The 21,947-nt window shown below is 45.2% G+C and overlaps 1 protein-coding gene across 1 annotated transcript; it reads right to left on the reverse strand.

Moving 5' to 3' along the window:
• Positions 1-234: 234 nt before the first annotated feature.
• ZNF548 (zinc finger protein 548) lies at positions 235-10,203 on the reverse strand. The gene is made up of 4 exons (NM_001206808.2): positions 10,175-10,203; positions 8,340-8,381; positions 5,474-5,600; positions 235-3,851 (listed from the first exon to the last, which is right to left on the reverse strand). Exons 2-4 carry the CDS (start codon positions 8,373-8,375, stop codon positions 2,269-2,271), a joined length of 1,746 nt encoding a protein of 581 aa, NP_001193737.1. The 5' UTR covers positions 8,376-8,381; positions 10,175-10,203; the 3' UTR covers positions 235-2,268.
• Positions 10,204-21,947: the final 11,744 nt, after the last annotated feature.

Below are 21,947 nucleotides of genomic sequence, written 5' to 3' on the forward strand. Positions count from 1 at the left end.
CTGTCTCTACACAAATGCATGTGTATGAGTATGCACACACACACACTGATGGGTTGTTTTGCTGGAGATCCCAATATATCATGAAACTGAACACTTAAAATAGTGAGATGATAAAGTTTATGTTGTGTATTTCACTGCAAAAATTCCCTAAGAACTTCTTTGACACAAAGATGTAGGATAAGGACACTAGAAAAGTCAAGAAGAAAATCTAGAAAAATGTCAGTGGAAGCTGTGTATGATGCAAAAGGTTCAAAATTTTTTATTCATAAAAAATTCATACAAAACTGAATTTCAGTTTAGTTTCAACTTCAGTTCCCACTTTAAATAACATTTTCTCAGTGATAGTGAGAACAACAACAAAACCACCCACATTTGCTTACAAACAATGCACCTCTAATACATAAGAGAGCCTTGCTTATTTTTATTTGATATCATTCCTTTGCACACATATAATAAAAAATATATTTATGAACTTAGTGAAAATTCATATAAGAATACCTGCAGGATTTCTTTTATATAAAATTCTAGAAAATGTAAACTACAATGTCTACCTGGAGATGGCAACTTGGGTAGGGTTGGTGCAAATGGAAACTCTGTAAGTAATGGACATGTTCATTATCATAACTTTGGTGATAGTCCCACTGTGTACACCTATGTGAAAATACAGTTTACAGTTTTAATAAATGAAATTGAGTATGCCAATACCTCAGTAAAGCTATTAATATATGTTCCATACAAAATCAGGATCTCTTATTTCTCTAAATGTCATCATATCAGACAAACTTGTATCGACAATCAGCACCCTTCCTCATGTTTTAGGCAGGTCAATTCTGATTCCTTCTCAAGAGAGAAGAAAATGCTGACAAATGCTTCAACATGGGGACATTATTCTAAGCTAAATAAACCAGCTGCAAAGAGATGAAAAAAATGTATGATTACACTTATGCAAAGTATCCAGAATAATCAAATTCATAGACAAGAATGTAAAACAGAGGTAGACAGGTACGGTAGGGAGGGAGAAGAGAGAGATGTTGTTTAAGGGGTACAGAGTTTCATTTTTGCAAGATGAAAAAGAATTCTGGAAACTAGCTATTAATTTTTAAACACACTACACCGAACATTAAAAGGTAGAGGGTAAATTTTGTTACATATGAAAGTGAAAGTTGCTCAGTTGTGTCTGACTCTTTGCAGCGTCATGGACTATACAGTCCATGGAATTCTCCAGGCCAGAATACTGGAGTGGGTAGCTTATCTCTTCTCCAGCAGATCTTTCTGACCCAGGAATCGAACCGGGGTCTCCTGCACTGCAGGTGGATTCTTTACCTTTCTGAGCTATCAGGGAAGCCCTAAAGTCGCTCAGTCATGACCAACTCTTTTGCGACCCCATGGACTATATAGTCCATAGAATTCTCCAGGCCAGAATACTGGAGTGAGTAGCTTTTCCCTTCTCCACTGGATTTTCTCAACCCAGGGATTGAACCCAGGTCTCCTGCATTGCAGGCAGATTCTTTACCAGCTGATGCACCAGGGAAGCCCAAGAACACTGGAGTGGGTAGCCTATCCCTTCCCTAGCATAGCTTCCTAACCCAGGAATCAAATCGGGGTCTCCTATATTACAGGTGGATTCATTACCAGCTGAGCTACGAGGGAAGCCCAGCATTGTTAGATATATTTTACACCATCAAAAAAAGACATTCTCAGGGATAGATTAGAGCAACTTGCTAATCTTTCCCCATTTGCAATACTCCCTCTGGTGTGAACTTTTTGGTGCTGAATGAGGTCGCAGTTTCGGCAGAACATGTATCCACAACTGCTGCACTAAGGCCTTTCTCCACTGTGAAATCACTGACGTGTAATCGGGTCGCAGCTTAAGCTAAAACCTTACATTCACTGAAAAGGTTTGCCTCTGGTATGAACTCTTGATGTCTAAAGTGGGGAGCTGTACCAAAACAACTTTCCATGTTTGCTATGTTCACTCAGAAGTGAACATAGCCCAGCGTAACTCATAGGGGCTTCTCCAGCACCTATGAGTTAGGAGTCTGGAGTAGTACCTCATTTACTATAGCTTCTGTACTTAAATGGTATTTTGGTTTTTAACTGAAGTATAGTTGATTTATAGTGTTTCGGGCATATATCAAAATGATTCAGTTTACATATAAAATTCTTTCCCAGATCCTTTTCCATTATAACTTATTACATGATATTGAATATAGTTTCCTGTGCTATACAGCAGACCCCTTCATAAGGTCTCTACCACTGAACTCTGCTTCATGAGGTTGGAGTTGTATCTAAAGAGTTCCCCACATTCACAGCACTCATAGTGTCTTCAGTGTGAATCTTCTGGTGATGAACAAGGTGGGACTTCCTAATGAAGGCTTTGTGACATCTGCTGCACTCGTAAGGTCTTTCTCCAGTATGGATTTTCTGATGCTCAACAAGTATATGCTTGTGGCTAAAGGCTTTCCCACATTCTCTGCACTCATAAGGCCTCTCTCCAGTGTGATTTCTCCAATGTTTAATGAGGTTGGAGTTGTACCGAAAGAATTTCCCACACTCACTGCACTCATAAGGCCTCTCTCCACTGTGGACTCTCTTATGTCTAATGAGTCTGCAGTGGTACCTAAAGGCCTTCCCACATTCACTGCACTCATAAGGCCTTTCTCCGGTGTGATTTTGCCAATGTTTAATAAGTTTGGATTTGTACTTAAAGTATTCCCCACACAAGCTGCACTCATAAGGCCTTTCTACAGTATGAACTCTCTGATGTCTAATGAGGGTGGACGTGTATCTAAAAAATTTTCCACATTCACTGCACTCATAAGGCCTCTCTCCGGTATGAACTCTCTGGTGTTTAATGAGTGTGGAATTGTACCTAAAGAATTTCCCACATTCATTACATTTATAAGGCTTTTCTGCAGTATGAACTCTCTGGTGTCTAATGAATGTGGAGCTGTATCTGAAAAACTTCCCACATTCAATGCACTTATAAGGAGTTTCTCCAGTGTGAACTCTCCCATGTCTTATCAGTCTATAGTTATACCTAAAGAATTTTCCACATTCTCTGCACTCAAAAGGCCTTTCTCCATTGTGCTTTCTCTGATGTTTCATGAAGTTGGCATTGTACTTGAAGAATTCCCCACATTTGCTGCACTCATAAGGCCTTAATCCAGTGTGAACTCGCTGATGACTAACGAGCGTGGAGTTGTACCTAAAACATTTCCCACATTCACCACATCGAAAAGGCCTTTCTCCAGTGTGGATTCTCTGGTGCTGAACAAGGTGAAATTTTCTAATGAAGGCCATCCCGCATATGCTGCACTCATGAGGCCTTACTCCAGTGTGGATTTTTTGGTGCTCAACAAGTATCTGTTTTCGGCTGAAGGCTTTCCCACACTGAGTGCACCTGTAACCACTTTGTTCATGACCAAAGGCCTCCTGGCACTCAGTGTCCCCATGTGGCTGCCCCACACCACGAGGGGCCAGCTGCTGCAGAAGGCCTGTGCTGCCCAGGAAGGGCTTCCCATCTCTGCTGCAGGTCAAGGTCCTCTCTCCTGTGTGAACACTGCTGTTGGTCACAAATGAAGGCTGCCCCTCAGCCCTTCGGCAAAGTTTGTCTCTAATCTCCTTCTGGTGCTGGAAAAGGTCTGCTCCACAAACGTACAGTCCTTCATCAGGGTACATTCTGTCATGCTCAGGCAGGGGTAAAAGGTCTCTGGACAGTGGGCCACACATGTCACCGGGCTGGGCCTTCCTGGAGGATGGATCTGGCTTTGCAGTCCTGACCTCTGACATCCCTATAGAAACACCTTGCTCAGAAGAGGCCTCCTCACCCTGGGCTCCATGACAACAACCTGTAACCAGATAGATGCTGGTAAAGTGCATGTTGACTTTGATGGAAAGGACAGCCCCATCAGAAATATGTGTGTCACACACACCCAAGATCAGAGCCAGAGACAGGAAGGTCTGCTGTGCAGAGATGGACCTGGGGAGCTCCCACAGTCCTGTCAACAGGTAAAGACTGAAGGAAGAGTTACTCTTTCAGTCCATTCGGGATGCTATGATAAAATTATAAGCTGACTGGCTTGTAATGAACAGAAGTTTATTTCTCACATTTCTAGAGGATGGAACCCAGAGCCCATATGCATTTTTCTAGGTCACAGACTTCTCATTGCGTCCTCACACATGGTGGAAGGAGCCTGGAAGCTCTGTGCAGTCTCCTCCTTTTTTCTCTTTTAATCTTTTGGGCTGAGCTGCATATCATGTGGGAGCTTAGTTCCTTCAACAGGAATCTAACTCAGGCACTCTGCATAGGAAATGCAAAGTCTTAACCATTGGACCACCAGGGAAGTCTCAGTGGGGTCCCCTTTCAAAAGGGCATTAACCTCATTCTTAAAGGCTCTGCCTTCATGACCTAATCACCCCAAAGACCCCATCTCCTAATACTGTCACCTTGGGCATGAAGTTTCCAACATATGGAATGTGTGGAGACACAAACATTCAGACCAGAGCAGGCCTCCAAATCAGTCCTCTGCAAAGGGCCTCCACCACACCCATGGCTATGGGTGACAGGTGAGCCCTGTGACAAAGATGGTGCCCAGACCTTGAAACATCAGATACAAAGGAGATGCTAAAGTTCTAGACTGTTTAAGGATCTATACATGCAGACCTCAGGACATCTTATATACAAAGCAGTGATATGGAACATGTGACAAGTGAGGGTCACAAAGGTGTGGCTGGAGGCTGACAGAAGAAATAAAAATTGAGAAGAAAAGGAAGAAATGAGGTACGGCCAGTGGTCATAGCATCAATCCATGGTGAACACAGAACAAGTCCCCAGTTCTGACATGGCACCATTTCCCAGGACCGCACACTGAGCTCGGGTAATTCTAAGTGTCTTCTGCCACAGATGCAGTAAGACCACACTATCAGGCACCCAGGGTCCTCCCTCCTGCACCAGGTGAGCACTGATGTGGCATCAGGAAGACGCCAGTCCTACAGGAAAGACAGAAAGAGGAGGGGCCAGCACACGTCCAGAAATTCAACACAGGGCATCTGACATGCTAAAATTCTAACAGCTTCATAGGAGAGACTGCAGAAGCAGTAATGGTTCCAGAATTCGTATCTTGGTTGGTGCCTGAAAGAAATGTCAGCAAGAGGAGGGGAAAGCCTGGGGCAACAAGAGTCCAAGCATCTAGTCTGATCACCTACCAGGGACAAGCCAGGTCAGAGGGGGTCTCAGATAAAATTTAGATTTCTGACTCTGAGCCCTGTAGTGCAAGTTCTCAGAATGGGAGAGACAGGGCTCTGCGGGAGAACAGTGACACCGCACACGTGGTCCAGCCCCAGCACCAACAGCACACGTACCAGGAAACCAGGAAAGGAAGCTCTCAATGTGGGGAGCACAGAGCTGCCCCTGGGAAAAGGGGTAGAACAGAGTGCAGCTCAGAACACTGGGTGAGTGTGCAGAGCTTACCCAGGGAGGTCACGAGTGCCAAGTTCTCTGTCATCACAGCATGGTACAAGTGTCTCTGAGTTTCATCAAGGAGGCCCCACTCCTCCTGGGAGAAATATACAGCCACGTCCTCGAAGACCACACAGTCCTGCCAAAATCAAAAGTGTCTGGTTCATGAACAGCTTCCTGTTTTAACTTAGTTTTGTGGATTCTGTATTTATCTATTTGCCATCCATTAATTACAGGGCTAAACTTAAGGCCAAATTTGTTCACATCTCCCTTGCTTCCAGAGTTCATACTCTGAACCAACTCCTGAACTAACTCTCACTCACCAGATCAGTATTTCCCCTGCCCTAAATCAGTCCAGAGCCAGGTACCAGACAGCTAGAGACAGCTCCTGTACTCCAGGTACACAGAATTATCCAAACTATTCATCCCTAAGCCTTCTGTCCAACCCTCCCCACATTTCTCCTGAAAATCCAAAAAAGGCTCTGACCACTGGTTTCCCCAAGCTGGTGCTTGCACCTGCTAACCAAGTATGGTGATTCCCCACATGACCCTGGGTTACACAGTGTGCCTCCTTTCAGGAAATGTAAGCAATGAAACTTGCTTGAAATGTCATTGGCCTCTCTGTGTCACCACTCATCACCACTCACTCACTTCTACAAGTTAATATCCTCTGGGTACAACCACTGATGCACATCCCTCTCCAGGACCTTCACCCTCCCCCTACGCATCGGTCCCCAGTCAGCCTCCTCCCACGTGTCCCACCCTCAAGATACGTCCTAAGGGCATCAGTGCCTGCTCTCTCCTCATGACCATGGATCCCTGTGTCCAGTACACAGAAGAAAACAAACCACCATGTAGGCTGTGGACTGCCATGCATGGCCCTACCCCTCTCCTGCTGGACAATTTCCCTGGGATCCATCTCCCAGATGCTGACCCTCAAACAAACTCAGATTTGTCCTTGTCTTTATAAGCCCAGTGCCAAGGTTCAGGGCAACCGTTTACTCTCCTCCTCACTGCATCTCACTTGTAGGACTGCACCTTCCTGACAACTCTGACCCCTCCATAGTGACAGCACCACACCCACCCCACCACAGACACCACAGGCACTTCCTTCACCTCCTACAGGGCGCTCTGCACATGGAGTCCAGGCAGTGAATGGCAAATGCATCCAACATTTAACGCAGCCAGTCCTGCCCCTGAACCCCAAAGTCCTCTAAGGCCAGGGCCCACCCCAAGCCCTGGAGGCACACCCCAGAAGCTCTCCCCACAGGGCCCTGTTTTTTGCTTCCTCTCTAGCCATCCCACCTACATGAGACCTCATGTCCCCTTAGCTCTTTCCCTCTTCTGCACTGCAAGGACTGTCCCACAAGCAGTCAACACCTTTCTCTCTCTTCACGTGAAGCCCAGGCACACAGACCTCCCCAGTCACATTCCCACTGCACCCTAGGTCTAGAGACTCTCTCAGCTAATTCCTTTTCCATCCTCAACATCCATCTCCTGTCTGCACTGGCCTGAAGACTTTCTCACACCTACACCCTGCTGTCACACAGACACTTTGCTTACTCATCTGTCTTCGTGATGCCCATCACCACCAACCAGGTATCCAACCCAGAGACCTACTACTCAGGCCCTTCATCCTCACTCCTTGTCCTCTAATGGCATTCCCAACACCAACTAGAAATGATACTGCCTAAATATTACCTGCAGCTTAGTCCAACCCAAGGATCCTATGCCATGGCTGTCTCCACCTTGGATCCTTCCTGTGAAACCCAGACTCTGTGTAAAAGTGATTCCCTGCAGTCCCTCCCCCAGATGCTGACCCTCAGACAAACTCAGATTTGTGCTTGTCTTTATAAGCTCAGTGCCAGGGCTCAGGGCCAACTGTTCACGCTCCTCCTCACTGCATCTCACTTGTGGGATTGCACCTTCCTGACAACTCTGGGATACCTCCCCTTGGGAATCTCTGGAACATCTGTGACATGGACAAAAACTAACTCTTCTTATTCCATTTGGAAATTCTCCCTACAACTAGAGCTGCTTCCTCATTTTAGCTGATGAGGTATCCATCCTTCCTAATGAAGCCAGAAACATGGGGTCTTCCCTGATTCTTCCTATCAGCCTACCTCCTTGAGTACCTCATTCTCCATTACATAAAATATGGACAACACATCACTGTAAACCACCTAAATATATAATATTTAAAATACATGATAAATATAAAATTTTAAATATAAAATATGATCAAATATATTCAATTTAAAATATAAACAACATTAAAAAAAAAAAAATATGGGCAGCTCTATCCCTACCTTCACAGCCACCACTCAGGTGTAGCCCCCACAAACAAGCACATGGATGATTGCAGAAATTCCCCTCATATCTCCCAGCCTTCATGCATACCTAGTCTGTCTTCTACTCTGCAGTCACAGGGAGCCTATTAAAATCTGAGACATGGCACCTTCCTGGTCTGCTTCAAACCTTCCCTACCTGCCCTCAACCTGAGGGTTAGAGAACCAGGACCTCAGGCTATCAGTCAAGGCCTGATACCTGTGCACCCCTGTCCCAGCACCCCATTCTCACAGATATGACAGAACCAACAGTTCCCTGCATATTCCACCTCAGTATCATGAGCAACTGTCTGGACATTTTAAATCCTGTGGCCAGGGCTCCCTGCCACACCTTCCCCCATCAGCTGTCAGCAATGAAACTGCTGACAAATATATAACACAGGACTAAATATAGGATCCTGGGCATGGTGAGAGCACATGGTCTACAGATGCAAGACAGAAAATAGGGATAGAAGTCTTGTGACACTGCCATTCCTCAAGGGCATATATATCAGGATGATAAAACTATCAGATTGATAATTATGACTCACCTGTACAGGACTCATGAGCATCTCTACCACTGCCATGGGGCCCTGGGGGAAGAAAGACTTCATGAGACGTGGACAACAGTGCTAGAATCCTACAGCAGAGTTGGACCTCCACCTTTTCCTGGCCCAGGTGTAACAGGACCTCTGCCTGTCAGTCTAAGCTCAGGCTTCCCTGATAGCTCAGTTGGTAAAGAATCCGCCTATAACACAGAAGACCCTAGTTTGATTCCTGGGTTGGGAAGATCCCCTGGAGAAGGGAAAGGGTACCCACTCCAGTATCCTGGCCTGGAGAATTCCACAGACTGTATAGTCCATGGGGTCGCGAAGAGTTGGACATGACTGAGCATGTCAGCAAACAGTACTGCCTCTTACCAGGTGTCCCTGGAGAAGGACTGAGCCTCCCTGAACTTCAGGCAAAAGAAAATTCTACTGAAGATAAGAATTATTCCAACCTCAGAAGACTCATATTGGTATCTAATGTTAGGAGGACATACCATGTATCAGCTATGACTGTCCATAAGATAGTTTTATATGTATTTTCAGGCAATTGAAGTGGTATAGTTTTGAAATTTGGGGTCTTCACATTTTTTTAGGATCTCAGAAAATGTCATACATAAAACTTTACCTTGTAAGCAAATATATAGAGGTAAAGCAATGACAAGCCAATTACAAAGTGTTCACAAAGATTTAACTGAGTGAACAGGTTCATTTCAAATTGCCTGTGTGTGTATTTAGAGGAATATTGATTAACTCTTGGTTAATTTTCATACATTCTTAACTTAATGAGTCATTGGGAGGGGCTGAGCAGGCAGGTCAGCTACTAGTCCATTCAGCAAGCAGGCCTACTCAGTAAATAATCCTCAAAAGGGAGCTTGCTGGGAGCCCTTGACTGAAGCAGAGTCTCATCCCTCCTGCCCTGAGGGGTGAGGTGAGGGGTGAGGTGGGTCTAGGACCCACTGGCCCCACCAGCCTGGTTGATCTTTCCCTCCTTCCATCGGGGAAGCAGTGAGGGTCGGCAGAGCCTGCCAGTGGAGTATCCACTCCAGCACCCACAGCAGGCCCCACAGACGTGAAGCTCTTTACCCTGAAGACACAGGCCAGAATCCCTCCTCAGACAGGTATGCTCTTTCCTGGAAGTAGCATGAGGGATGCCCGCACCCAGCATTCACGTCCTGCCCTCCTACTCTGAGCCCTCCCCTCCCTCACCACAGGGCCCATTTCAGGCAACAAGCTTATGACCCCCTCCTCAATCTGATTCCCACGCCATGCTGGGCCAGTCGACATCCTCCTGGCCACACAAGGAGCATCAGAAAGTCCTGTAGACTCTACTGAAGAAACCTACCCAGAGTCTTATCCCATCTCCAATGTCCCGCTACCTCCCTGGCCCAGCCTCTCCCAAAATTCTCCTGGGGTCTATAAGACCTCCCACTCTTCCTGCCTCCATTCGCACTCTTTTCTCCCAACTTCTAACTCTAGACACGGTTCTCCCAGTCCCGCCTCCTTCACAACAACCTTCCATGGCTCGCACCTGCTCAGGCTGCCATTTCAGGTGAGGCACTCCGTTCCCTTCTGTCCCAGAAAAAAGTGACCCCAAGTTTCCCCAAGGCTGCCGACTAGGGGAGGACCTGCAAGCCCTGCACCGTCGCCCAAGAGGGAACTCTCTCCCTCAGCCCAGTCCACTAGCTGAAGGGCGACCCCTCACAAGGGCGACCCCTCACAAGGCCGCCCTCAGTTCTGGACTCTGGGGCTGACCGGCAGGGACCTGAACGGGCACCCTTCCGTCCGGATCTGGGACTCGGAGTCGGGCCAGGTGGGGGCCCGGGAGACACAGCACCCACCTGCGCCGACCTCGGTCACTGGCCGGTGGGAAGAGCTGGGCCAGGAGATGCGGCGAGTGGGGCAGGAAGGAGGACACCGCCGACAACTACGGGCTCAAAGGGCCTCAGAGCCGATTCTGAATAGCGGGGACAACTTGTCTCCTCCCGCTTTTCCGCTAGGTCACCTCACCGCTCAGCGGGCTAAGGTAAGGCCGTTGCTGGTGAACAGCCGAAGAGCCTCCAAGAGACTACGAGAGAAAACGCCGGAAGTCCCGCCCCAACGCAGTGCGCAAGCACATACGCCCGCCTCTCCTAAGCTTTCACTGGCTCAGTCACAGCCGCCTCGCACCGTACAGACTTCTGGGTGATGTAGTTTCCGCTGCCACCACACTTGCCTCTGGTCAAAGCAGAACTCACTTCCCTTTTTCCCACAAGCTGAGGGAAACCAAGTTCTCAGGCTCCAAGGATGGGGCGGGGTTTCGCTTGCTTTTACAAGGGATGTACTCTGATTTCTATAGAGCAGTCTAGGAAATTCACAGGAAGTTTCAGTTCAGTTCACTCGCTCGTCGTGTCGGACTCTTTGCGACCCCATGAATCGCAGCACGCCAGGCCTCCCTGTCCATCACCAACTCCCAGAGTTCACTGAGACTCACGTCCATCGAGTCAGTGATGCCATCCAGCCATCTCATCCTCTGTCGTCCCCTTCTCCTCCTGACCCCAATCCCTCCCAGCATCAGATTCTTTCCCAATGAGTCAACTCTTGGCATGAGGTGGCCAAAGTACTGGAGTTTCAGCTTTAGCATCATTCCTTCCAAAGAAATCCCAGGGCTGAACTCCTTCAGAATGGACTGGTTGGATCTCCTTGCAGTCCAAGGGACTCTCAAGAGTCTTCTCCAACACCACACTTCAAAAGCATCAATTCTTTGGTGCTCAGCTTTCTTCACAGTCCAACTCTCACATCCATACATGATTACTAGAAAAACCATAGCCTTGACTAGACGGACCTTTGTTGGCAAAGTAATGTCTCTGCTTTCCAATATGCTATCTAGGTTGGTCATAACTTTCCTTCCAAGGAGTAAGCGTCCTTTAATTTCATGGCTGCAGTCACCATCTGCAGTGATTTTGGAGCCCCCCAAAATAAAGTCTGACACTGTTTCCACTGTTTCTCCATCTATTTCCCATGAAGTGATGGGACCAGATGCCATGATCTTCGTTTTCTGAAAGTTGAGCTTTAAACCAACTTTTTCACTCTCCTCTTTCACCTTCATCAAGAGGCTTTTTAGTTCCTCTTCACTTTCTGCCATAACGGTGGTGTCATCTGCATATCTGAGGTTATTGATATTTCTCCTGGCAATCTTGATTCCAGCTTGTGCTTCCTCCAGCCCAGTGTTTCTCATGATGTACTCTGCATATAAGTTAAATAAGCAGGGTGACAATATACAGCCTTGACGTACTCCTTTTCCTATTTGGAACCAGTCTGTTGTTGCATGTCCAGTTCTAACTGTTGCTTCCTGACCTGCATATAGGTTTCTCAAGAGGCAGGTCAGGTGGTCTGGTATTCCCATCTCTTTCAGAATTTTCCACAGTTTATTGTGATCCACACAGTCAAAGGTTTTGGCATAGTCAATAAAGCAGAAATAGATATTTTTCTGGAACTCTCTTGCTTTTTCTGTGATCCAGCGGATGTTGGCAATTTGATCTCTGGCTCCTCTGCCTTTTCAAAAACCAGCTTGAACATGGAAGTTCACGGTTCATGTATTGCTGAAGCCTGGCTTGGGGAATTGAGCATTACTCAATTATGCTCAATTGAGCATTACTTTACTAGCGTGTGAGATGAGTGCAATTGTGCAGTGGTTTGAGCATTCTTTGGCATTGCCTTTCTTTGGGATTGGAATGAAAACTGACCTTTTCCAGTCCTGTGGCCACTGCTGAGTTTTCCAAATTTGCTGGCATATTGAGTGCAGTACTTTCACAGCATTATCTTTCAGGATTTGAAATAGCTCAACTGGAATTGCATCACCGCCACTAGCTTTGTTCATAGTGATGCTTTCTAAGGCCCACTTGACTTCACATTCCAGGATGTCTGGCTCTAGGTGAGTGATCACACCATTTTGATTATCTTGGTCGTGAAGATCTCTTTTGTACAGTTCTTCTGTGTATTCTTGCCACCTTTTCTTAATATCTTCTGCTTCTGTTAGGTCCTTACCATTTCTGTCCTTTATCGAGTCCATCTTTGCATGAAATGCTCCCTTGGTATCTCTAATTTTCTTGAAGAGATCTCTAGTCTTTCCCATTCTGTTGTTTTCCTCTATTTCTTTGCATTGATCGCTGGGGGAGGCTTTCTTATCTCTTCTTGCTATTCTTTGGAACTCTGCATTCAGATGGGTATATCTTTCCTTTTCTCCTTTGATTTTCACTTCTCTTCTTTTCACAGCTATTTGTAAGGCCTCCCCAGACAGCCATTTTGCTTTTTTGCATTTCTTTTCCATGGGGATGGTCTTGATCCCTGTCTCCTGTACAATGTCATGAACCTCATTCCATAGTTCATCAGGCACTCTATCAGATCAAGGCCCTTAAATCTATTTCTCACTTTCACTGTACAATCATAAGGGATTTGATTTAGGTCATACCTGAATGGTCTAGTGGTTTTCCCTACTTTCTTCAATTTAAGCCTGAATTTGGCAATAAGGAGTTCATGATCTGAGCCACAGTCCGCTCCTGGTCTTGTTTTTGCTGACTGTATAGAGCTTCTCCATCTTTGGCTGCAAAGAATATAATCAATCTGATTTTGGTGTTGACCATCTGGTGATGTCCATGTATAGAGTCTTCTCTTGTGTTGTTGGAAGAGGGTGTTTGCTATGACCAGTGCATTTTCTTGGCAAAACTCTATTAGTCTTTGCCCTGCTTCATTCCGTATTCCAAGGCCAAATTTGCCTGTTACTCCAGGTGTTTCTTGACTTCCTACTTTTGCATTCCAGTCCCCTATAATGAAAAGGACATCTTTTTTGGGTGTTAGTTCTAAAAGGTCTTGTCGGTCTGCATAGAACCATTCAACTTCAGCTTCTTCAGCGTTACTGGTTGGGGCATAGACTTGGATTACTGTGATATTGAATGGTTTGCCTTGGAAACGAACAGAGATCATTCTGTTATTTTTTAGATTTCATCCAAGTACTGAATTTCAGACTCTTTTGTTGACCATGATGGCTACTCCATTTCTTCTAAGGGATTCCTGCCTGCAGTAGTAGATATAATTGTCATCTGAGTTAAATTCACCCATTCCAGTTCATTTTAGTTTGCTGATTCCTAGAATGTAGACGTTCACTCTTACCAACTCCTGTTTGGCCACTTCCAATTTGCCTTGATTCATAGACCTAACATTCCAGGTTCCTATGCAATATTGCTCTTTATAGCATCGGACCTTGCTTCTATCACCAGTCACATCCACAGCTGGGTATTGTTTTTGCTTTGGCTCCATCCCTTCATTCTTTCTGGAGTTATTTCTCCACTGATCTCCAGTAGCATATTGGGCACCTATGACCTGGGGAGTTTCTCTTTCAGTATCCTATCATTTTGCCTTTTCATACTGTTCATGGGGTTCTCAAGGCAAGAATACTGAAGTGGTTTTCCATTCCCTTCTCCAGTGGACCACATCCTGTCAGACCTCTCCATCATGACCGCCCGTCGTGGGTGGCCCCACATGGTATGACTTAGTTTCATTTAGACAAGGCTGTGGTCTGTGTGATTAGATTGACTAGTTTTCTGTGATTATGGTTTCAGTGTGTCTGCCCTCTGATGCCCTCTTGGAACATCTACCGTCTTACTTGGGTTTCTCTTACCTTGGACGTGGGGTATCTCTTCCCGGCTGCTTCAGCAAAGCGCAGCCACTGCTCCTTACTTTGGACGAGGGGTATCTCCTCACCGCCGCCCCTCCTGACCTTGAACGTGGAGTAGCTCCTCTCGGCCCTCCTGCGAAACAGAAGGAGGGTCTCAAATCTACAAATCCAAAGAGACAACAGCATATTATAATGATACTCTGTGTGCACTCCTATAATCAGCTATGTTGTCGCTTTTCAGATACCGGTAGACTTGAAATGGAACTGGACCCTCTGGGTCTTTCCTGAAACAGACTTCTCTGCCCAACTCCATATCCTTTGCCTGCCTCTTGTCTATAAAAAAGAATTGTAGCCCCTAGGCCTTCCTGAGTCAGGAAAGAGACAGGCCCAAGGAGAGTCTCCTCATGAATAAATAGGCAGAAGGCAAAGCCACCAACTTGATCTCCACCGCAGTGGGAAGCTATGCAGCACAACTAAAGAGTAGTCCTGGCTCACTGCAGCTGGAGAAAAGGCTGTGCAGCAAGCAAGACCCAGCACAGCCAGAAACAAATCAATACAGTTATATATATATATATGGCAGCAGAAATAATTCTAGGTGAGAGTAACTGTGACATGTAAAAAAAAAAAATTAAAATCTTAGCCAAGTTTAAGCTAGAGGTAGTGAAGTCTGAAAAGCCAGAAAATGAAACTGAAGCTGTGGCTTCATCTCCAAGATGTGCTTCTATTTCATACTCTGCCACCTTCTCTGTGTGTGCAGCAATGTTCCTGTTTCCTAAGATTCTGTATTTGTATGTTTAGCATTCATTTATGGCAAAGCCAACCTAATAACTTATTTCTCTTGCAAGTCAGCTTTCACAGGCTCACAAACATATTACATGTTTAATATTAATATTACATATTCTAAGCACTCCTCATACAAACACTGACATGTGGTTTTTTTTTTTTTTAATCCCTGCTGAATTAGTGATGTATCCACCTAGGCTCAGATGATAAAGAATCTACCTGCAATGCAGGAGACCCGGGTTTGATCCCTAGGTTGGGAAGATCCCCTGGAGAAGGAAATGGCAACCTACTCCCATATTGTTGTCTGGAGAATTCCGTGGACAGAGGAGCCTGGCAAACTACAGTCCATGGTGTCGCAAAGAGTTGGACATGACTGAGTGACTAACATTTTCACGTTCACTTAGGTAATCCATGCTTCTTCAGTCTCAAAGGCACTGTAAAAATTAAGTAACCTCAGTTAGTGAAAGTGTTATTTGCTCAGTCATGTGCAACTCTTTGCAACCCCATGGACCACATCCTGCCAGGTTCCTCTGTCCATGGTATTTCCTAGGCAAGAATACTGGAGTGGGTAGGTGCCGGGGTCCAGCCCCGGTGGATCCAGGGAATTCGAAGCGGGGATGGCGTCGGCGAGGATCAGGAAACAACCGTTTAATTAAACTGTAATTAAGGATATAAACAGTAATAGAATAAGGATAACTCAGTGAGGAAATTCAGGGGAGAAAAGAGGCTGAATAATTCAGCCAGAAGGTGAGATGGGGAGACCAAGTTTCGGTGAACAAGGCCCGCACTTTATTTTCCAAAGTAGTTTTTATACCCTAAGTTATGCATAGAGGATAATGGGGGAAGGGGTAGAGTCATGCAGTAAGCCAGGCTTTCTTCCTGCAAACTTATCATATGCAAAAGCTTAGGTGATTTGCATCATCTTCTGGCCTGGAGGCCTGTTAACATTTTAAGACCCTTTCTTCAGAAAACTTATTTTTCTCTAAAGGTGATTGGTCAGGCGCCACCCTCCAAAAGCATTAGATAAAGTTGCATTCCTATAGGGCAAAGGTGTGGTGGGCTATAACAAGAAAAAGAATTAACTCAAGGGTCCAAGGTTACAAACATTAAAGCTACTACTTAAACCAATTATATTAATCAATACACTGCCAGGGACACAGCAGGTAAGGGATATGGAAACTTAGCAGCAAACATTGGCCCAACAAGTGAAAATCCCTTCACCAATACAATTTCTAATCAATCCTTTAACTGCTCAAAGGAATCTGTATTTAGACAGTTTAGAACATCTCATGCCTCTCACAGTTGGGAGGCTCTGAGCAATCACATGTGGCCCGAAAAACCTATTCAGGCAGGCTAGAGGACTTCCAAAGGAGTTTGTAGGTTGAAACACTGTCACACCCAGGAATTATTAACTGGAGCTGTAAGCTAACTCTTTTCTCAGAGAGAGGTAGTGGGGGACAGCCCCCCGTAAAGTCAGAGGTGTAGGTGAAAGCACAAAGCAGAAAGTAGGCAGACTCTGGTTTTGGGGGTAGATGCTCGAGAATTCCCAGGGGGACTCCTGAGGCTCGATCCCGCCTTTGCGTATGCCGAGCCTCCTTCCTCATGACCTTTGTCAGGGGTGGAGCTCCTCACGCTGGCTCCAGGCAGTGATAGAATTCCAGTTGAGCTATTCCAGATCCTGAAAGATGATGCTGTGGAAAGTGCTGCACTCAATATGCAATATGCAGTTAGTACACAATATGCCAGCTCCCGGCAGGTAGGCATTCCTTTCTCCAGGGGATCTTCCCCACCCAGGAATCAAACCCGGGTCTCCTGCAATGCAGGCAGATTCTTTACCATCTGAGCCATCAGGGAAGCAATCTCCATGAAGGAAAAGTAAAAATAAGATGAATTCCTTAGGAAAAGAACATAGAAGATGGACCAGTCTAACAGGAACCCGAAATAAAACGGAGTCGGGAGGGACTTTCCTCCCATCCCTGCATGCAGCTCCACTGTTGCCTTCTTGACTCTAAAGTGTTTTAAGTGCAATGCTGACCCCCTTCTATCCTTCGCCAAGAGGAGCCCAGACCCTCTACAGCAGGGCTGCTGGATCAAGCAGACAGGGCTCAGGGGCCAATCCAGAAAGGCCAGCAAGGGCCTCTCCCAATAATCTCGAGGGCCAAATATAGGGACAAGTCCCAGTGCTGACGACCTGAGCAGTAGAAATAGCTGGAGGCTCTCCCACATGATCTTGAACCTTCTCCATGACTGGGCCTTGAGGGTATTTGACATGCACCATTCACTTAGTAGAGTTCAGAACTCTCCCATCACAGTTATTTTATTTATTAAATTTACTGACCCGTTGGCACAGCTTGCAGGATTTTAATTCCCCAACTAGGGATCGAACCTGTGGCCCCTGCAGTGCTAGTGTGGAGTCCTAATCACTAGAATTCCACTAAGAAATTCCCTAGATATTTTTAAAAGAAAAAAAGTTTTCTTGGGACTTCCCTGGTGGTCCAGAGGTTAAGAATCCACCTCGCAACCAAAGGGATACCAGTTCGATTCCTAGTCCCGGAAGGTCCCATGTGCCATGGAGCAACTAAGCCCCTGAGTCACAACTGCTGGAGCCTGAGCACTCTACAGCCCATGCTCTGAAACAAGAGAGAAGCCACTGCAGCGAGAAGCACAGTGAGAAGCTGGTATACCGCAATAGAGAGCAGCCCCTGCTCACCGCAACTAGAGAAAGCCAGGGTGGAGCAATGAAGACACACCGCAGCCAAAAATTTAAGTAAACAAATAAGATAAACCTTAAACAAAGTTTTCTTTTCTCCCTCTTCCTGAATAAATGGTAAAATTAGAAGTCTTTATCACTGCCTTTCCTTTGGAACCATATCTAAAAGAGAGTACCTTGCCCTATACTGGTCTACGCTGGTGGTTCAATTGTCCTGTATTGCTGTTTTGTATATGCTGCATTTTTTACTTACTTATGGCAAAGGCTACTGTTCATGGGGTTCTCGAGGCAAGAATATTGAAGTTGTTTGCCATTCCCTTCTTCAGAATACTTTCCAATTGTGGTGCTGGAGAAGACTCTTGAGAGTCCCTTGGACAGCAAGGAGACCAAACCAATCTATCCTAAAGGAAATCAACCCTGAATATTCATTGGAAGGACTAATGCTGAAGCTCCAATACTTTGGCCACCTGATCGAGACCCGGGTTCAGTCCTTGGGTCAGGAAGATGCCCTGTAGAAGAGAATGGCTACCCACTCCAGTATTCTTGCCTGAAGCATCCCATGGACAGAGGAGCCTGGCAGGCTACAGTCCATGGGGTCGCAGAGTCAGACACGAGTGAGCGACTGACACAAAAAACAAACCCCCCACTCAGGTGGCGGATGCTGATTACTTGATGCCTACAATAATATTCCCAAAACATCACCCAGCTATCTCAACACCAACCAGTTAGAAGGAAGTCCACAAGCTGCACGCCTCAACCCAAATGTTGCCTCCAAACACCATTGCCTAAAATCCATCAGGAAGTCTGGGTCTTTTGAGCTAGAGCTGCCTGTTCTCCTCACTTGATGTCCCACAATTAACAATGTACTCTCATTCACCACAACTCGGTTAGTAGATTGGCTTTGCTGTAAAGCAAACGAGTAAATGCAAGTTCAGTTGGACAGCAGACACTAGATGTTTTAAAAATTCTGCCACTGCACTTGCCTGGTGGCTCAGTGGATAAGAATCTGCCTGCCAATGCAGGGGAGAGGGCTTTGATCCTTGGTCCAGGAAGATCCCACATTATGGGGAGCAGCTAAGCCGGTGCGCCTCAGCTATTGAATCCACATCCTGCAAGGATGGAAGCCCGCGCCACCTAGAGCCTGTGCTCTGCAACAAGAGAAGCCACCGCAATGAGAAGCCCAAGCACTGAAACTGAGAGTAGTCCTTACTCACTGCAGCTAGGAAAAGCCCACGCACAGCAAAGAAGAGCCAGTGGAACCAAAAATTTAAAAATAAAGTTGTTAAAAAAAAATTCTGCCCATAGGCTCGCAGTCTCAAGATTCTCCCTTGTAAGTATGCAGACATTTCCAGTTCCAATCAATCCTTGCTTTACTGGCACCCTTACTTCATGACAGCTCCAATTACAATTTTTCACAATTTATTGAAAAAATCATGGCCTTCCTTTTTTTTTTTTTGCATCCCCAAATTTCTCCATTTTGTAGTCTAGGGAAACATGATTCTAATGTTTCTCAAAACTGTGTCTTCCAGGCTGCAGTCCTAACAAACCCCCAATAAATGTCTCTTTCTACCAATCAGGTATTTTTTTCCTGAAATTTTGGTTAACACTCATTGCACAGAAGTCTTATGTAATGGAATATCTTATCATTAAGTTTGTGCTGTTTATCACTTTGACCAAAAGGTCGGACTCAAGAAGAAAGAGGTTCTTGGTCTCGTTGGGTATTGAGCCTATACAGCCAAAGTAGTGCTTGGAATGGAATACGCAATTTAATCAGTGTTTGTCAACGAGGGTACAAATATGATGCTATGGATTCCGTTTGCTTTCAGCATTCTGGCAAATCAATCTGCTCTCTCCACATCTCCCTTCAAGCTGGTATTGTTTCGTATACAAAAAAAACACACAAAGATTATTATTAATTGTTTATTAAATAAATAAACAAACAATAAATCACAATTTAGAGAGCCAGATTCACAGACTAGCCAAGTTCCTGTGTCACTACATGCTCAGCTTCATTTTCTCACTCTCAGTCTTCAGTGTCCCTTTAAGCTTCACTAAGACCCTAACTTTGTGGACATGGCCAAGAGGTATTTTGGCCAGAACTTTGAATAACTGATGATTGGTTTCAACATCTTCAACATTTACAGATATTTTCCTGAGGTAATCTCAACTCTATGCATGGTCTCTGTGCTTGCAGGTGAAATTATATTGACTCCCCAGAAAGGAAAGAGGATCATGAAATTGCAAGGCTTTATCTCAGTGTTCAATTGCTCCTGTCCCAAATAAGCTATGACCGTAACCATGGAGTCACTTTCCAGGCAGGAAGTGACATGTTATAAGTCACTCTTCTTTTCAGATAGGTAGATTTTAGCTTCTAGACAAGAACTGCTGCTGCTGCTAAGTCACTTCAGTCGTGTCCGACTCTGTGTGACCCCATAGATGGCAGCCTACTAGGCTCCTCCGTCCCTGGGATTCTCCAGGCAAGAACGCTGGAGTGGGTTACCATTTCCTTCTCCAATGCATGAAAGTGAAAAGTGAAAGTGAAGTTGCTCAGTCGTGTCTGACTCTCCACGACCCCATGGACTGCAGCCTACCAGGCTCCTCCATCCATGGGAGTTTCCAGGCAAGAGTACTGGAGTGGGTTGCCATTGCCTTCTCCAAGAAAAGAACTGGATATGTATTAAAATGTGGAGTCTGAAATATGTGTCAGTTCCTGAATAGGACACACCATCACTAAACCTACGTTTTTTTCTGAAGGAACCAAAGACACGGCACATGGTCCACCTGCTTCTAGTTGCCCCACATCCCTCCTCTGTCTTGTTCACCATGGCCCTGTCTGGAGTCTTAGGTTTTTTGACTATGACCTAACACAGAGACACTCATAAACTGTAGCCAACAAGTTAGGCTACATTTATATGAAAAACAATAAGACAGTGTTTATTGGACTCCAGCTATGGATGGATGCACTTTGTCTGAGTGACAACCTGGTATCATATGACCACTTAGTTTGGCCAGTTTTGTTGTAGTTTAGTCGCTAAGATACCTCCGACTTTGCAACCCCATGGCCTGTAGCCCGGCAGGCTCCTCTGTCCATGGGATTTCTCCAGGCAAGAATACTGGAGTGGGTTGCCATTTCCCTCCTGGATGGGATAAGGGATAGAACCCTGGGTTCCCATATTGGCAGGTGGATTTTTTTTTTTTTTTACTACCAGCACCACCTGGGAAGCTTTGGGGACCGTCTTAAAATTTCTTTCTTTCTAATCAAAGAGGACACTAATAGATGGAGAAATATACCATGTTCATGGATTGGAAGAATCAATATAGTGAAAATGAGTATACTACCCAAAGCAATTTATAGATTCAATGTAATCCCTATCAAGCTACCAACAGTATTCTTCACAGAGCTAGAACAAATAATTTCACAATTTGTATGGAAATACAAAAAACCTCAAATAGCCAAAGCGATCTTGAGAAAGAAGAATGGAACTGGAGGAATCAACCTACCTGACTTCAGGCTGTACTACAAAGCCACAGTTATCAAGACAGTATGGTACTGGCACAAAGACAGAAACATAGATCAATGGAACAAAATAGAAAGCCCAGAGATAAATCCATGCACATATGGACACCTTATCTTTGACAAAGGAGGCAAGAATATACAATGGATTAAAGACAATCTCTTTAACAAGTGGTGCTGGGAAAACTGGTCAACCACTTGTAAAAGAATGAAACTAGAACACTTTCTAACACCATACACAAAAATAAACTCAAAAGGGATTAAAGATCTAAACATAAGACCAGAAACTATAAAACTCCTAGAGGAGAACATAGGCAAAACACTCTCTGACATACATCACAGCAGGATCCTCTATGACCCACCTCCCAGAATATCGAAAATAAAAGCAAAAATAAACAAATGGGACCTAATTAACCTTAAAAGCTTCTGCACATCAAAGGAAACTATCAGCAAGGTGAAAAGACAGCCTTCAGAATGGGAGAAAATAATAGCAAATGAAGCAACTGACAAACAACTAATCTCAAAAATATACAAGCAACTCCTACAGCTCAACTCCAGAAAAATAAATGACCCAATCAAAAAATGGGCCAAAGAACTAAATAGACATTTCTCCGAAGAAGACATACAGATGGCTAACAAACACATGAAAAGATGCTCAACATCACTCATTATCAGAGAAATGCAAATCAAGACCACTATGAGGTACCATTTCACACCAGTCAGAATGGCTGTGATCCAAAAGTCTACAAATAATAAATGTTGGAGAGGGTGTGGAGAAAAGGGAACCCTCTTACACTGTTGGTGGGAATGCAAACTAGTACAGCCACTCTGGAGAACAGTGTGGAGATTCCTTAAAAAACTGGAAATAGAACTGCCTTATGATCCAGCAATCCCACTGCTGGGCATACACACTGAGGAAACCAGAAGGGAAAGAGACACGTGTACCCCAATGTT

This window comes from Bos taurus, chromosome 18 (assembly GCF_002263795.3).
Source record: "Bos taurus isolate L1 Dominette 01449 registration number 42190680 breed Hereford chromosome 18, ARS-UCD2.0, whole genome shotgun sequence".
NCBI classification, from domain to species: domain Eukaryota; kingdom Metazoa; phylum Chordata; class Mammalia; order Artiodactyla; family Bovidae; genus Bos; species Bos taurus.

Bases quoted from the DNA above. Each gene is read 5' to 3' on its own strand.
- ZNF548 (NM_001206808.2), bottom strand. From the start codon at position 8,375: ATGGCAGTGGTAGAGATGCTCATGAGTCCTGTACAG. The intron at 5,601-8,339 runs GTGAGTCATAAT...TGATTTTGGCAG, and splicing joins TGCTCATGAGTCCTGTACAG to GACTGTGTGGTCTTCGAGGA. The intron at 3,852-5,473 runs GTAAGCTCTGCA...ATCTGGTTACAG, and splicing joins GGCACTCGTGACCTCCCTGG to GTTGTTGTCATGGAGCCCAG.